The following is a 14,298-nucleotide window of genomic DNA, read 5'->3' as shown; positions in this document are numbered from 1 at the left end:
TCTCTGGCCCCCGAATTACCTTGTATAGCGCCGAGGTCTTTTCAGTCCCGCACACCCCACGAGGGAAGAAATCTCAAGAAACACCGGATCAGCCCCGCCGGGAGACTTCAGCGTCGAGCACGAGGACTTTACCTACGATACAGCATGGCTTTGCCAAAGAGAATAGTTAAGGAGACGGAACGCCTTTTGGCAGAACCGTATGTTACGAAGGGGGGGAATACTCTGATAGCCTAAACCTCTCGTACTGATCTATACAACTCTCTAGAGTCCCGGGGATCACTGCGGTACCTCACGAAGACAACCTGCGGTACTTCGATGTTACCATTCACGGTCCCGCCCAGTCTCCATATGAAGGTACGTTCTTCGCCGGATCAATGGATATCAATTGTGGTTGTTGACCAGTACCCAAGGTGGAATTTTCCGCCTCGAGCTCTTCCTTCCCGAAGACTACCCGATGACTCCCCCGAAAATACGATTTCTAACCAAGATCTACCATCCCAATATCGACCGTCTCGGGCGTATCTGCCTAGACGTTCTGAAAAGTATGTTCTCTGGTCGCCGGATTCATACGCCAAAGGGTGTCAGGACTAAAGCTCGCTAGGTAACTGGTCTCCGGCCCTTCAGATCCGCACAATACTCCTATCGATTCAGATACTGTTGGGAGCCCCAAACCCTGACGATCCGCTTGCAAATGACGTCGCCCAACGCTGGAAGGAGGACGAAGCTGCGGCAATTCAGACGGCGAAAGAATGGACTAGGACCCACGCGATGACTTAGGCGTTCCGGGGATTTCCACATAGCTGCCATATGTATGGCAATCGACGCCGTGATGAGACCATGAGGAAAAGCACAGATGCGGCATTGGCATTATTTGCACTGATATATTGGGTCGTTCTATATTCCAATCTTCCAGCTCTATCCCATCTCTGCAGGAGGGTAGGAGGTGCGTATCTCAGAATACATCTGCATTCCATTCAATTTCCGGTTCGTTCTGCCCTCACACTATTATGTGCGGCGCGAGAGTGGCTGCTCATTTCTCGCCTTCCAGAAATGTCACCTCCAGTCCTCTTGCATTGTCGGGTATCATGAATTATTGTCCAAGACTCTCATAGAATTCAGATCCAATAGAATAACCTTAATATTCAAACGGTCGTCTTCACTCAGAAGAAACTAGATCTCCAATCTATAGCATTCGAGCAGTGCGACAATCCGTTCTTTTTGAATTCTACCATTACGAGAGCTCTTCAATGATCCTGAGGGTTGGGATATCAACAACGTCAGCAAAATTTGCGAAGAAATCCGGGAGACTCGACCTAGCCCATGGGCCGATTCGCTTCCACACTCATTAGACTGCTTGGTCAGTTGCCTAGGACATGACAGTGAATGGATGTCTTGGTCCCTCATGTTTTGGCCCACTGATGAAATGAGCTCAAAAGCCCTGGAAACCTGGAGAACTACCCTAACCCCCTACCTAAAGAGGGCTTTCAGTCTTCTGTTCCCAAAGAGTGTCAAACCTTGGTCTAAGAGTTCTTTCGGCACAACACACAGTAGTCAGCGCAACGTCGCCAAACAATTGGACCTCTTACATTTGGCGACCCTCTGGCAGTCACTTTAGCCCATCATGCCCATTAAACCCAAAAAGAAGAAGGCACACAACCAGAAAGGGCAAACCAGGTAAGAATAGCTTTCTCTTTATATATTTCAGAAACCTCTTGCTTTCCTTCTCTCGGATTTTTACTGACAGATACCACGGCATCAGCAACAGTGACGGGCTACCTCGTGGCTCTGAAGTCGATAACTCGACAACAGAGATAACCAAGGAACTCGCAAACACTCTCCATATCGAGGATAGCCAGCGTGTCGAAATACCTCTGCGAGAAAAACCTGTGAATGAGCCTGTGAATAAGCCTGTGCAAGAACCTGGGAAGCAAAATCTTGCTGTGACAGGCTCTCCCAAAGAGGGTTCATTCAGGAGACGCATTCGAGCCCTCACCTCGAGCTCCACTAAATCATCCACCGGGGTCAACAGACAGAGTTGGGAATCCCAATCTTCGTCCGCAACGAGCTCGCGTGTGTTATCCGCTTCTCTTCGTGATTCGGCCACAACCCAGGAGGGCAACCCACCGGAAGGAATAACACAGAGCCCGACTAGCAAGAAGAAGCGTAACAAGAAAACATCACCAAAGAAAACGGCTGCCGCTCCCGGTGTTATGAGATATATCAGATCGCCTCACGGTAGGTCTTAACACTAAACCTCTCTGCTCCTCGAATAATAGCTAATGTAGTTTGCCCCAGATTATATGTTCATCGACCTTGATCAGTTGGAATCACAAGCAATGAACAATGGTCTGGATAGCGGTGCCCCCGGCGGAGGTGCGAACGAGAAATCTGACGGAGGCCAACCCCCAGAGCCAAACAACATGTCGTCGTTCGATGAATTGGTGAGAATGTTCCCGCCGCTCCATCATGAAAGCCAGATGCTAACGAGAACGAAGATCGCGTACATCCGCCACGCGACTGGTACCGAGACCAAACCTATTTCCCTGACCGATCCAAACGTCCCTCGCAGACAGGGCGACGCAAGGGCCTGGGACTATAGAAACCTCTGGTGCATAAGTTGCCGCGGGCCCTGCCCAATCTGCAATACGACGTGCTGTCTGCGCGAAGAAGCCCTGCAGAAGGCGTCTGATGGAACTTTGAATGCCGAAGAGGTTGAGAAAGCAAAGCGTTTTGCGAAGATAATCGAGCGGCTCGGAGCTTATGCCAAAGACGCCAGTACATTCTCTCAGTGCTCTCCTCCCGACGGATGTGGACGTCATGTCTGCCCGGACTGTTGCGGCGTGTGCCCTAGCCAGATCTGCCGCGGTATTCAGTGCAAGGTAAGCATCAAACACACACCGACCATGCTCCATTCTCCTGTTCAAGGCTCAGTGGCTAATGAATGGCGCGCGGTCTACGGAGTAAACAGGAATGCAAGCCAAAGCCGTGGGATAACTGTGACTGGCCCGAATGAATTCGCCATTGATTGCAGGTACCTCCAATCAACTCTCCGGCGCAAATTAGGCATGCATATGTCTCAGCGGAAGGATGGAAGTGAAGATTTGGCATACGACTGGGGAGCGGTAAGGTGAACTTGAGTTGTTAGCGAACTTATGGCTTCAATGAAACGAGCCATGAGACAGCTTCGGTTACATATCAAGAAAGATAATAACAAGAGAAACAAATCAAGGGAGCAAATCAATAGTATTTAAAGCATGTAAATCAATAAACTTCAGACAAAGCATCTCAACAGACAGAAGGTCAGGGTTGCCGGGTCACGTGGGATGCTTAGCGAGGCTCCACACAGCACCTCACAATTGTGCCAGTCTCGCGAAGGACGCCGCCGAAGAGACCGATTCGACTCAACCACCCAACGCCAATCGACAACATCTCGTCTTTCCCGGCTGCGCATCTCTAACGTTCAAGATGCGTACGTACGACGATTCTTTCAGCGGTCAGAAGATCTACCCCGGAAAGGTGCGTTTTGTCCCGTTCGCAAAACACTGAGGATGAATTCTCCGCCCTTGATGTCCCAGCAAAGACCTCTGTTTCGATCGAATTATTACCGGTGCGAAATTTTTGAGGCTGTTTATTGACAAACCGGTCTTCTGTAATTCAGGGTAAGCTGTACGTTCGTGGCGACAGCAAGATCTTCCGCTTCCAGAATGGAAAGTCCGAATCGCTTTTCCTCCAGCGCAAGAATCCTCGTCGGATAGCTTGGACTGTCCTCTACCGTCGCCAGCACAAGAAGGGTATCTCTGAGGTCCGTACCGCCCTCCTTACCCCCGTTTGATGTTTGGAAGTTGGGAGCGACGGTTTGGGAAGGTGGAATCAGATCGGCTATACGACCGGATACCTAGAAGCAACCGATGGAGGGAATAAGAGTCGATGCGCAAAATCGGGGTCCACGGGATCGAGAGTTACAATTCGAGAATTACAATGCTGACGGAGTGATTTTCAACGTGAACAGGAAGTTGCCAAGAAGCGTACCCGTCGTGTCGTTAAGCACCAGCGTGCCATCGTCGGTGCCTCCCTTGACGTGATCAAGGAGCGCCGCTCTCAGCGCCCCGAGGCCCGTGCCGCTGCCCGCCAGCAGGCCATCAAGGAGGCTAAGGAGAAGAAGGCCGCTGCCGAGAGCAAGAAGAAGGCTGAGAAGGCTAAATCCGCCGCCGCTGCCGGGAAGGGTGCTGCTCAGCGCATCCAGAGCAAGCAAGGTGGTAAGGGCTTCGCTCCCAAGGTCGCTGCCAAGAGTCGTTAAGGAATAGATATAACGGTCTGGCTTGGGGTTGGGAAGGGCGCGGAAGGCATGAATCTCGTGGACGGAACTTGGGAGGTTACCGGAGCTGGAATATGTGTTTTTCCCTATTGCCCAAAATGAAGTCTTTCACAAACATATCGACGCACAAGATGGCTTCTTTCGAGTTCAACGATTTCCAGACGGTTTCTAAACGGTTTCCAAATACGCGCCATCATTTGCGCCATGGGTCGCCGCCGTGTGCTTTCAACACGAAATGGACAAATGTATGCGATGTGCTATCCTGCTAGCGTCAGACTTTTGTAAATTTCTACGAAGTAGATCGTCTCCCTGCTCGATACACTCGCCTAACAATTCACTCTAAGAGTCAACAGTTGCTCTTGCATGCCGTAGCCCCATGAATCCGAGTCTGGAGATATCCAACCCGGACGCCTCGGCTTGCCGCCCCAGGGAAGACCCCTTATCAAGGGCGGTCGGGAACGATCCTTTGTCTTGTTTCAGAGATAATCAGTTTATCATTCATCCTCACATTTGTATAGCGACCCCTGCCAGATTTCAATGCTCTTCAGCTAGATAGACCATCCAGTCTCTACCATATGGCCCGAACCTATACTAGCCAAATTAGGCATATCCAACGTCTCAACCGGGCAAGCAAACCAGTAGCAAATCGCTTGTAATGACTTGGGGCGCCACACAGACAGAAAACCCAAATCCTCAGACTCAAAGCGCGAATCCAAAGCAAGCACAGTCCGGGTTTTTGGAATCGGTACCTCAGGCAGAAACAGTATTAATTGCTGACTCAGCCGGAGCCATTCGAGCCGCCTTCCCGACGAATTTTGCCATCTCGCTTACGAGGCTGCACTAGCGCGACCTGCCCACAGAAGCAGTGACTCAGTCGGCAACCACCACGAAACCCCCGTTGCAAGTTCCCACCTCGACTTCAGTCAACTTATCCACCGCCAGTCGACAAGTTTCACATCAGCAACATGGGTAAGGTTCACGGATCTCTCGCCCGTGCGGGTAAGGTTAAGTCTGCAACTCCTAAGGTGCGTTATACTCTTTTCCTTTCGCTTTTGATGGTATCTGTTCGTTTCGGCGATGGGATGACAGCGAGAGCCTTTCTGGAGAAGGAAGAAGCGATTCTTTGAACGGGAGAGACTTCTTGCGTGATGGATTTGATGACGAAGGGATTTTGGCGATGGAAAAAAACGCAAACTTAATCGTGACGAATTTGAAGCTGATGGTTTCTCTTGAATGATACAGGTCGAGGCCCAGGAGAAGAAGAAACTCCCCAAGGGACGCGCCATGAAGCGCCTCAAGTACATTCGTCGTTTCGTCAACGTCACCATGACCGGTGGCAAGCGGAAGGTACGTTATTGTGAGATTGGAAATGAGGTTGAGGACGCCAGGAAGACGTGGCGAGAGCATCTCTCCCGCGCGGATCCAGCCCATTGAAAAGCAGCGCCCCATATACAGAGGCTAACTTACTACACACAGATGAACCCCAACCCCGGCAACTAGATACCCCTACCTACACATGGGAGGAAGTTGGTAATCGCGGCGGTTAAATGACGATGACGACTACGAACGAAAGAACAAAAGACACAATACTCGGCCGGACGGTTGATCTCGTTGCAGTTGACGAGCGTTCGTCCCCTAGTCAGAAAAGAATTCCGTAAACGCCAAATCGATCCAGAAAGGGGTCGGATTTGGGGGGTTGTTTGCGTGTGCTTCTTTTCATGCATGGCTAGTCACTATATGGGCTTGGTATCTTCATCATCGTTAACAATGGGAATTCACTTCGTTACTGGATACTGAATTCGAGTGTCTTTCTTCGCAACACTCTCTTGCATCAATCAGCTAAACCCTGGAGTGGCTCCGCCTGGCTAGACTGTGGCTTCCCTGGAAATGCTGCCCCAAACCGCGTATCCTTCCTCCGTAGTTGTCCACGTCGCCCGGCTGCTTATAGACCAGTCTCCAGGCCAACTTCCTATTGTTTGCATTCCCAGTATCTCGGGGATCTATCCCGTATGCGCGATAATCATACCAAGTGTCTGGCAGTCAACGCGTAGGCTTCACTTTCGCTGACAGTTGGCCCATCTAGACCCCACCGCCCGCGACACGAAGGAATCCAATCCTAGAATCCTGTCTCAGCCGGAGGCCATGAAGTATGAAATAGCTTAACTCTATGTATATTACATCTATTCTTCATAAGAAGCGCGCTCAACAGTCTGCGCCGCGCATAGTCTCTGAACACCAGCAAAGAAATCCTCTCTTGAGTGAACAAGCAGAAACCCCCCACAGCCACCTCTCTCCAGTCATAATACCCCATCTAGTAATAATGAGCCATCTCTAGCCCAGCCTTCTTGAACCCACACTTGATATAGAACCCCTCGTTCGCCTCGGAGCAATCCAGAATCGTCTGCAGTTCCCAGTCAGTTAAACCCCGCCCGTATCCCCAAACTCAGAAGAAACGAAGGAAATTCTAGTAAACAAACCTTATAACACCCAACCTTCTCTGCCACAAAATCCAACGCCTGAATAATCCTCAACCCCAACTTCTTCCCTTGCTGCCCCTTGTCAACCGCAATATCCTCAATGTGCCCCACCATCCCCAAGGAATGGATAAACTTGCGCTCCACAATCAGACTGCCCGTGCCGACGATCGCGCCCTTATGGTCCTCGACAACAAGGAGGTAGTACTCGTCGTTCCGGGCGGAGATCCAGTCGTACCGCGTGTTCCAGGCTTCCTCGCTGACGTCGCCGACTGTTGTGAGGACGCGTAGGACGTCGAGGTAGCCACGTTTGAAGTCGGCTCTGGTGATAGGCCGGATCTTGTATCCCTCCGGGAGAACGGAGGAGACGGTGGGGGAGATGAGGGTTGTTGGGAAGAGGGGGGTTTCGGGGGAGGTGGTTGCGACGGTCATTGTGGGTTGTTGTTTGGGGGAGTTGGTTTGGTGAGTTGGATTGAGGTTTTGAAGTAGCTCGTTTGCGTCACAATTGAGTTGTCCCTGGATTCGAAGATGTTCTCCGTGGTGCCACGAAGATGGAAAATATGAGGAATGCTGAGCAGCGGGGAGGTGGGATTGAGTTTCGGTTGAAAGTCTAACGTCTCCGGCTTAAGTGAGAGAGCAGCTGATTAATGTGGAAGGTTGGTATCAGTCGAAATAAGCGCCTGAAGAACGAAGGACGTCGAGTTGGTGAGTGAGAGAATAAGCCATCAACAATAATGGAAGGGTTGAGGCGGAGTCGGAGTCCTTTATACCAGGACGACTTCATGGAGCTGAACCATGGTCCCACTCGGAACGCTGCGCAGATTGGACAGCTCAAGGTATTTATAGACTTGGTCTGCCCCTTGAATCCAAAAAATGTTTCTCAGTTGAGTCGACGATCGGAGAAAATAGCAATTCAATAGTCAATTCTATTTCATTGTGCTACTTGTGGCGAGAAAATGGCCGTCCTCCGCTGTATATAGTTGAGTTCCAAAAATAACCAAGACACGCCAAGAAGCAATTATCGATGAGAGGAGAGAGACCTAAAAAAACTAAAAATATTATACAATGATATAGATTCAATATACAAGTCGAAAGAGCTAAACCCGCTACAAAAATTTACACCGGTCTAAGTATAACAAGCCTACCAGGCTTGTAAATACTCACGTCTATTTCTTCTCTTTGGGGCTCAGCATCAGCTCAGGGCGGACGTATTTGTCGAAGTCCTCCTCGCTGAGAGCCTTGAGCTCCATAGCACTCTCCTTAAGGGTGATACCCTTCTTGTGGGCATTCTTGGCGACCTTGGAAGCCATGTCGTAGCCAATGACGGGGTTTAGACACGTAACGAGCATCAAACTGCGAATGTCAGCGTGAACTGGGCAAGTAGATACATAGAGGGCTTACCTCTCGTGAAGGAGAGAGTTGATCCTGGGCTCGTTAGCCTCGAGACCAACCACGAGGTTCTTCTCGAAGCTCTTCATGCCGTCCGCAAGAATGCGCACGCTGTGCAGCAAATTGCGGATGAGGAGAGGCTTGAAAACATTGAGCTCGAACTGCCCGTTCATGCCGCCAATAGTAGCTGCAACGTGGTTACCCATAACCTGGGAGCAGACCATAGTCAGTGACTCGCACTGAGTGGGGTTAACTTTTCCAGGCATGATGGAGGAACCAGGCTCGTTCTCGGGGAGGACGAGTTCACCCAGACCGCAACGAGGGCCAGATCCGAGGTAACGAATATCCTGTGCGATCTTGAAGAGGGAGCCAGCAAGAGTGTTCAGGGAGCCAGACGCCTCGACGATGGCGTCGTGTGCGGCAAGGACCTCGAACTTGTTGGGAGCGGTCTTGAACTCGGTGCCGGTGAGCTTGCTGACCTCAGCCGCGATAGCCTCGTCGAATCCCTTGAAGGTGTTCAGACCGGTGCCAACGGCAGTACCCCCTTGAGCGAGGTAGCGCAGGTGAGGTAGAGAGTTCTGAACGCGCTCGATGTTGCGGTCCAGCTGCGCAACGTAGCCAGAGAACTCCTGGCCGAGGGTAAGAGGGGTGGCATCCTGCAAATGGGTACGGCCGATCTTGATGATGTGCTCAAACTTCTCCACCTTCTTCTGGAGAGTATTACGGAGGCTTGTCAGAGCAGGCAGGAGAGTGTTCTCCAGTTCCACGACCGCGGCAATGTGCATGGCAGTGGGGAAAGAATCGTTGGAGGAAGCCGACATGTTGACGTGGTCGTTAGGGTGGACAGGGTTCTTGGAGCCCTTCTTACCTCCAAGGATCTCGATTGCGCGGTTGGAGATGACTTCGTTCGAGTTCATGTTGGACTGAGTTCCGGAGCCGGTCTGCCAGACGACCAGAGGGAAGTGGTCCAAGAGCTTCCCCTCAGCGACCTCAGCAGCAGCCTGCTTGATAGCCTCACCGATCTTGGGGTCTATAGGATGTTAGCAGCCACTTCTTGCCATGGAGGACTCAGCGAAGTAATACATACCGAGACCGTACTTCATGTTAACGGTAGCTGCAGCGCCCTTCAAAATCCCGAAGGCCTTGACGACAGCATCGGGCATACGGTCTTGAGGCTGGTTGATGTCGAAATTTCCCAGGGAACTACCATGCATCAACAGGCGCTCAGATTCCCATCCTTTGGTATGTTCGTTTGCTGAGTTGCCTTACCGCTGAGTCTGCGCACCCCAGTACTTGTCGGCGGGGACCTAGATCCGACCCAATCAGCCATTTTACAGCTTCCAATGTCGCTCTCGCCGAGGTACCTGGATTTCGCCGAAGGCATCGCTCTCAGTGCGGGTTTCGGAAGCCTGCAGAATCGTAAAGTCAGTACCACTTCGAATAGGTCGCGACAGAGCAATCCAAGCGAGAACAAGACTGTACACCTACCATTGTGACAGTTGAGCTAAAGGGTCTCTTGCTGGAGAAGGACGGGAGGGACTGAAGGCGGGGGAACTGTTGAAGCTGTCGGCAATTGGAGCTGAGCGAGCGTCGGCAAGCGAACGAAGCGGAGGAACGACCAGCCAACGTCAGACCACTGCGGACCACTGCGGGGGAGGTGTTGGACGCTCTGGCGGCCACATGTGTCAAGCTGCTCACAGAGCGCACCGCGGTTCGGGAGGTCATGACGAAAGTTTGAATGCCGGGATGCGTAAAGGGACAGGAACCCGAAGGTAAAAAGAGGGTTCAGATACGAGGATTAGTACAGACGGGGTGAATTGGCCCTTGAGGAGAAGAAAAGAAGGAAGAAAAATGCGCTCCGAAAGGCGGCCAACTCAACAGACTGAAAAAGAGCAGTCAATCTGCACTTTTTCAACAGCTCCAGTGAGCCTTTTGCTGCTTTCTTTTCCTGCCATCCGAGGGCGCCAGCCGATTTCTCCCGGCCCGGTATTACTGTGTATATATTACCAGATTCTATGCAAAGTTTGGCCAAAATTGTGTATGGTACGGTCAGCGGAATTAGCGGATAAACCAAAATCCTCCTTCAGTTCTCCTCCCCGGGCCGTGCTCAAAGCCTTCTAAGAAAGGAAGTCCATTCTCATCGTCTCAATCACTTTCGCGTTAAACATCTTACCCGAGTCTAGAATTTCATCCAGGCTGCAAAAGGTGTGCGGAGCCCCCGCAACCCGGACCAATTCCACTCGTCCGCCGGCCGCTCTCAACTTGTCCGCATACACAACCGCTTCGTCTCGGAGAGGATCCATCTCGGCACTGAAGATCAAGGCGGGAGCCAGGTTTGAAAAATTGGGAGCCAGCATTGGGGATATCTTCCAGTCCTGGATTTGCGGTCAGAATTCAACCGCACGACAAGGGAAGTTATACGGGAGCTTACGTCCTCCGAGGGAGCAGGTCGAGGGACCCCGAGGAAATGTTTGTGGAAGTAGGACATTCGAGCGACTGGGAGGGCGACGGTGAATTCCATCTCCCGATATGATTCATAGGGACAGTTTTCTCGGTCGAATTCTCCATCTGGAGTGAATGCATTGTGCAAGTCGCAAACCGGCACCACGAGGACCTGCAGCGCAAGAGGAATTCTGGCGTTTCGACAATGGTGAGCTATCACCGCGGAAAGATGCCCCCCGGCGGATGCGCCGCCAACCGATACTCTGTCCAGGTCGAGATTGAACTCCTCTGCTCGGGACCGCACCTAGGGTTCACGTCAGGTCAAATGGCAACCGCAGGACTCTGGGGAAACTAACCCAGTTGAACGCCGCCCAGCAGTCTTCTACCGCGGTAGGGAACTTGTGCTCTGGGGCAAGTCGATAATCCACGTCAAACGCTACTAGATGGCCGTCGAGACCATCAACCAGGTGTTTACAGAGGTCATGGTCCGTGGAAAGGTTCCCAAATACCCAGCCTCCCCCATGAAAGTTAATATAGACAGCCCTCTTCGTTGGCTGACCTTTTTCATCGAGGACTGTTGCGGGCTCAAAGATCCGGATAGTGATGTCTCCGTCTTTAACCGGGCACTGTTGCTCAGTGATCCGGAAAATATCCGGCCCTGCAGCTCGACCGTAGGCCGTCAGATATTTTGCTGGATCCTTGCGAAACTTCTCTATCGGCACCTCGTGCGTATGTAGGCGTCCGGCATTGTATTTGTTATAGTACTCAACGTAGACAGGGTCGAAGCGAGGGAGCAAATCGTGAGGGATACTGTTGTGAAGAGGCTGGATAATCGCCCCAGGACGGAGTTCATGCAGGTCCTTGACTCCCGCCATTGGTGACCAAAAAGCAAAATAGAAATTATGACGTGGTAACTATGATGTTCTTGAAAGAATCGATCAGATGAATTGGAAGTCATGAGAGAATGTCCAAGCCCACAGGCGCCACTTTGTCTCCCCTCGGCAGACGCGGGGGCGTCTCAAAAGCACGTTATCTTTTCTCCTCAACTCGCTGACAAGTCCGAGGCAAGAAGACAGCACCTCCTCCATCCTCAAGACTGTTATCTCACCTTATCATCCGCGGTGAGTCGATATCGTCGCCGCCAGCCTACCTCCTGCCGTCGCACGCCTGATCTTTCGCGGACGCTGTTCGACGTGTCGCTCGGCTATCACCGGCTGTTTCCCCAACCCACGCGGACAGCTCTCGGATATCGTTGTCTGAACAGATCCAGCTGACTCCTGACTTCATTGACCAGACCATGGAATCAATCAGGACTCTCAGTCGGCCTCTCACGTTGAGCAGAGCGATGAAATCTAGATTGGGCCTTGTTCACCGCACAATGCGGTTGGTAGTCCATGGAACCCGAGTGGTACATTCACCAGCACCTGCGCATCACCAGAGTCCATTTTTGGTGACCTTGGTTGGGGAAACATAATGGGAGAGATGCGTCACGCCCGTGTCCTTCAGCAGCCCTTCTCCTCGTCCCAGGCTAGCGGCTTTTCTCCCGCTTCGGTTCCGTCTGGTTTCCAAGCAGAAAATTTCTTAGAGACCAATGACATTGGAGATTTAACAACTGGGGCGCTCGACGATGGCGATTTCGGACCAGAAGCCAATTTCAGAACGAACAAGTATATTTTGACGAGATCCCCCAGCGCTCTCAAGATACCCGGCCCCTTGTGCAAAGACTATCACAAGATCAGCCTATGAGTGCCTTGACTCATTCAACCTGACTTGGGGAAATCCTGCCAAGTATAAAAAGTGCATCCACTTCTCCACTTGCACTTCCCAACTTTTTACCTCTACGCGACTGAACCTCCGCAGGGCCTTCCTATTGGCATCAATTAACATGACTGTTCTCACCGTCGCCCCAGTTCCTCCGGATGAGATCTTCGCTCTGACCCGCGCCTACAACAACGATGACTATCCGCAGAAAGTCAACCTCAGCGCGGGTGTGTACCGCACGAACGACGGCGAGCCATGGCCTCTGCCTGTCGTCCAGGAGGCAGAGAAACAGCTTCGAGAGGACAACAACATCTTCCGCCATGAATACACAGCCATTGAGGGCGACATTGCCTTCCTCCCATTGGCACGCGACCTAATGTTCGGCTTCGACTCCCAAGCCTCCTCCGAGAAAGACGCCGCAACGAAAGCACGTATCGGCACCGTCCAAACAGTCGCAGGAACCGGTGCAAACCACCTCGGTGCCATCTTCCTCGCAAGGCACATGAAGCCCCGAACAGTCTGGCTCTCCAACCCCTCCTGGGCCAATCACCTCACCATCTGGGAATTGGCTGGTGTGCCGCGCAAGACATACCCCTACTACTCAGCCGCCACCCGCTCCTTCGACTTCAGGGGCATGATGTCGACCCTCGAATCCGAGGCTGAGGAAGGCGACGTTGTCCTCCTCCATGCCTGCGCTCACAACCCCACCGGTCTAGACCCAAGCAAAGAACAATGGAAATCCATTATCGACCTCTGCGAGCGCAAGAGTCTCTTCCCTTTCTTCGACTCCGCATACCAGGGTTTCGCATCCGGGTCCGCAGACGAAGACGCCTGGGCCGTACGGTACGTCCTCAACGAGAAGCCGCAAATGGAAATGTGCGTTGCCCAATCCTTCTCGAAGAACTTCGGTCTCTACGGTCAGCGCGTCGGCGCATTCCATTACGTGCTCAACGACGGCGCCCAGGACCTCCGCGATACAGTCGTCGTGAACCTCTGCCATCTCATCCGTGGCGAATACTCCATGGGCCCGACGGCGGGATGCAGCATCGTGAAAAAGGTCCTCACAAGCCCCGAACTTACAGCTCAATGGTACGATGATCTGAAGACCATGAGCTCGCGCATCATCTCAATGCGCCAGGCTCTCTACGATGAACTCGTTCGACTCGGTACTCCTGGGACGTGGAAGCATATAATTGAACAGGTAGCTCTCCACTCTCCACCAAATCCCGTATTGCGCGTCTGGTAACGTCTCTAACCCGATACCACAGAACGGAATGTTCTCCTACACCGGCCTCACTCCCTTACAAGTCTACGCTCTCAAAGACAAATACCACATCTACCTCCTCAAGTCCGGCAGAGCCTCAATTAGCGGCCGTAAGTCTCTCCCGCACGTCTACAGCAGAGATACAAAGCTGATTAAATGATTTCCGACCAGTGAGCCCCAAGAACGTGACCTATGTTGCGAGGGCTATCGACAAGGTCGTGAGGAACTTCAACTGAACTGAGTGGAGGACACAGAATTGTTTATACTAACGTACGATACGATTGGTTCTCCATACCCTCATTTACCATGCTTAGGCACTATAGACGGTGTGATATACCATGCCCGGTATCTATTTTCTTTGCGAAAAGATTTGGTGATAGGGTGTCGCCGATGAGAGATGTATGCGTTGTATTAGCGTGAGTGAAATTTGAGTAAAACGAAGGAAGTAGAATTCTAACAGACTGGCGTTGTACAGTTTGAACGGATAAGGTGGCATAGAATCTCAATCGCTCACGGAGCATTAAATCAGAACTATCTAAACTACATCTCTACTATACAGAATGATAGGTGATGAAACGGACCGAGGGAACGAAACAAGAATGAAAGTAGGAATAGAAAAGATTATAAACATGCATCGTGAGGTGAACAACAAG

At 51.7% G+C, this 14,298-nt stretch overlaps 8 protein-coding genes across 8 annotated transcripts; 5 read left to right on the top strand and 3 right to left on the bottom strand.

Annotated features, from left to right (window-relative positions):
* Positions 1–144: 144 nt before the first annotated feature.
* BJX67DRAFT_377295 (E2 ubiquitin-conjugating protein UBC13) lies at positions 145–777 on the top strand (the record flags this gene model as incomplete). Its single annotated transcript, XM_071032070.1, has 4 exons — positions 145–197; positions 266–354; positions 411–542; positions 602–777. The coding sequence occupies 4 exons, from the start codon at positions 145–147 to the stop codon at positions 775–777; spliced, it is 450 nt and encodes a 149-aa protein (XP_070890509.1).
* Positions 778–1,398: 621 nt separating this feature from the next.
* On the top strand, positions 1,399–3,369 carry BJX67DRAFT_164421 (uncharacterized protein). The gene is made up of 5 exons (XM_071024987.1): positions 1,399–1,674; positions 1,760–2,235; positions 2,296–2,441; positions 2,496–2,879; positions 2,969–3,369. The coding sequence occupies exons 1-5, from the start codon at positions 1,622–1,624 to the stop codon at positions 3,011–3,013; spliced, it is 1,104 nt and encodes a 367-aa protein (XP_070890508.1). The 5' UTR covers positions 1,399–1,621; the 3' UTR covers positions 3,014–3,369.
* Positions 3,370–3,465: 96 nt separating this feature from the next.
* On the top strand, positions 3,466–4,297 carry BJX67DRAFT_369684 (60S ribosomal protein eL24; the record flags this gene model as incomplete). The annotated part of the gene is made up of 3 exons (XM_071030798.1): positions 3,466–3,516; positions 3,659–3,802; positions 4,010–4,297. The coding sequence occupies 3 exons, from the start codon at positions 3,466–3,468 to the stop codon at positions 4,295–4,297; spliced, it is 483 nt and encodes a 160-aa protein (XP_070890507.1).
* A 983-nt stretch (positions 4,298–5,280) lies between these two features.
* On the top strand, positions 5,281–5,815 carry BJX67DRAFT_377293 (40S ribosomal protein eS30; the record flags this gene model as incomplete). The annotated part of the gene is made up of 3 exons (XM_071032069.1): positions 5,281–5,340; positions 5,558–5,662; positions 5,792–5,815. 3 exons carry the CDS (start codon positions 5,281–5,283, stop codon positions 5,813–5,815), a joined length of 189 nt encoding a protein of 62 aa, XP_070890506.1.
* Positions 5,816–6,626: 811 nt separating this feature from the next.
* Positions 6,627–7,221, bottom strand: gup1 (glucosamine 6-phosphate N-acetyltransferase; the record flags this gene model as incomplete). Its single annotated transcript, XM_071032068.1, has 2 exons — positions 6,627–6,716; positions 6,793–7,221. 2 exons carry the CDS (start codon positions 7,219–7,221, stop codon positions 6,627–6,629), a joined length of 519 nt encoding a protein of 172 aa, XP_070890505.1.
* Positions 7,222–7,723: 502 nt separating this feature from the next.
* Positions 7,724–9,687, bottom strand: BJX67DRAFT_342490 (class II fumarate hydratase). Its single transcript, XM_071028030.1, has 5 exons — positions 9,543–9,687; positions 9,448–9,485; positions 9,266–9,381; positions 8,191–9,208; positions 7,724–8,142 (listed from the first exon to the last, which is right to left on the bottom strand). The coding sequence occupies exons 3-5, from the start codon at positions 9,339–9,341 to the stop codon at positions 7,956–7,958; spliced, it is 1,281 nt and encodes a 426-aa protein (XP_070890504.1). The 5' UTR covers positions 9,342–9,381; positions 9,448–9,485; positions 9,543–9,687; the 3' UTR covers positions 7,724–7,955.
* A 412-nt stretch (positions 9,688–10,099) lies between these two features.
* BJX67DRAFT_163882 (alpha/beta hydrolase) lies at positions 10,100–12,000 on the bottom strand. Its single transcript, XM_071024985.1, has 3 exons — positions 10,977–12,000; positions 10,610–10,924; positions 10,100–10,553 (listed from the first exon to the last, which is right to left on the bottom strand). The coding sequence occupies exons 1-3, from the start codon at positions 11,493–11,495 to the stop codon at positions 10,296–10,298; spliced, it is 1,092 nt and encodes a 363-aa protein (XP_070890503.1). The 5' UTR covers positions 11,496–12,000; the 3' UTR covers positions 10,100–10,295.
* A 300-nt stretch (positions 12,001–12,300) lies between these two features.
* Positions 12,301–14,201, top strand: BJX67DRAFT_163906 (putative aspartate transaminase). The gene is made up of 5 exons (XM_071024986.1): positions 12,301–13,582; positions 13,650–13,755; positions 13,817–13,915; positions 13,969–14,044; positions 14,121–14,201. The coding sequence occupies exons 1-3, from the start codon at positions 12,506–12,508 to the stop codon at positions 13,879–13,881; spliced, it is 1,248 nt and encodes a 415-aa protein (XP_070890502.1). The 5' UTR covers positions 12,301–12,505; the 3' UTR covers positions 13,882–13,915; positions 13,969–14,044; positions 14,121–14,201.
* Positions 14,202–14,298: the final 97 nt, after the last annotated feature.

Source organism: Aspergillus lucknowensis (assembly GCF_044049455.1).
Source record: "Aspergillus lucknowensis strain CBS 449.75 chromosome Unknown BJX67scaffold_3, whole genome shotgun sequence".
In the NCBI taxonomy this organism is placed as follows: domain Eukaryota; kingdom Fungi; phylum Ascomycota; class Eurotiomycetes; order Eurotiales; family Aspergillaceae; genus Aspergillus; species Aspergillus lucknowensis.
This window is presented reverse-complemented; position numbering and strand designations above follow the sequence as displayed.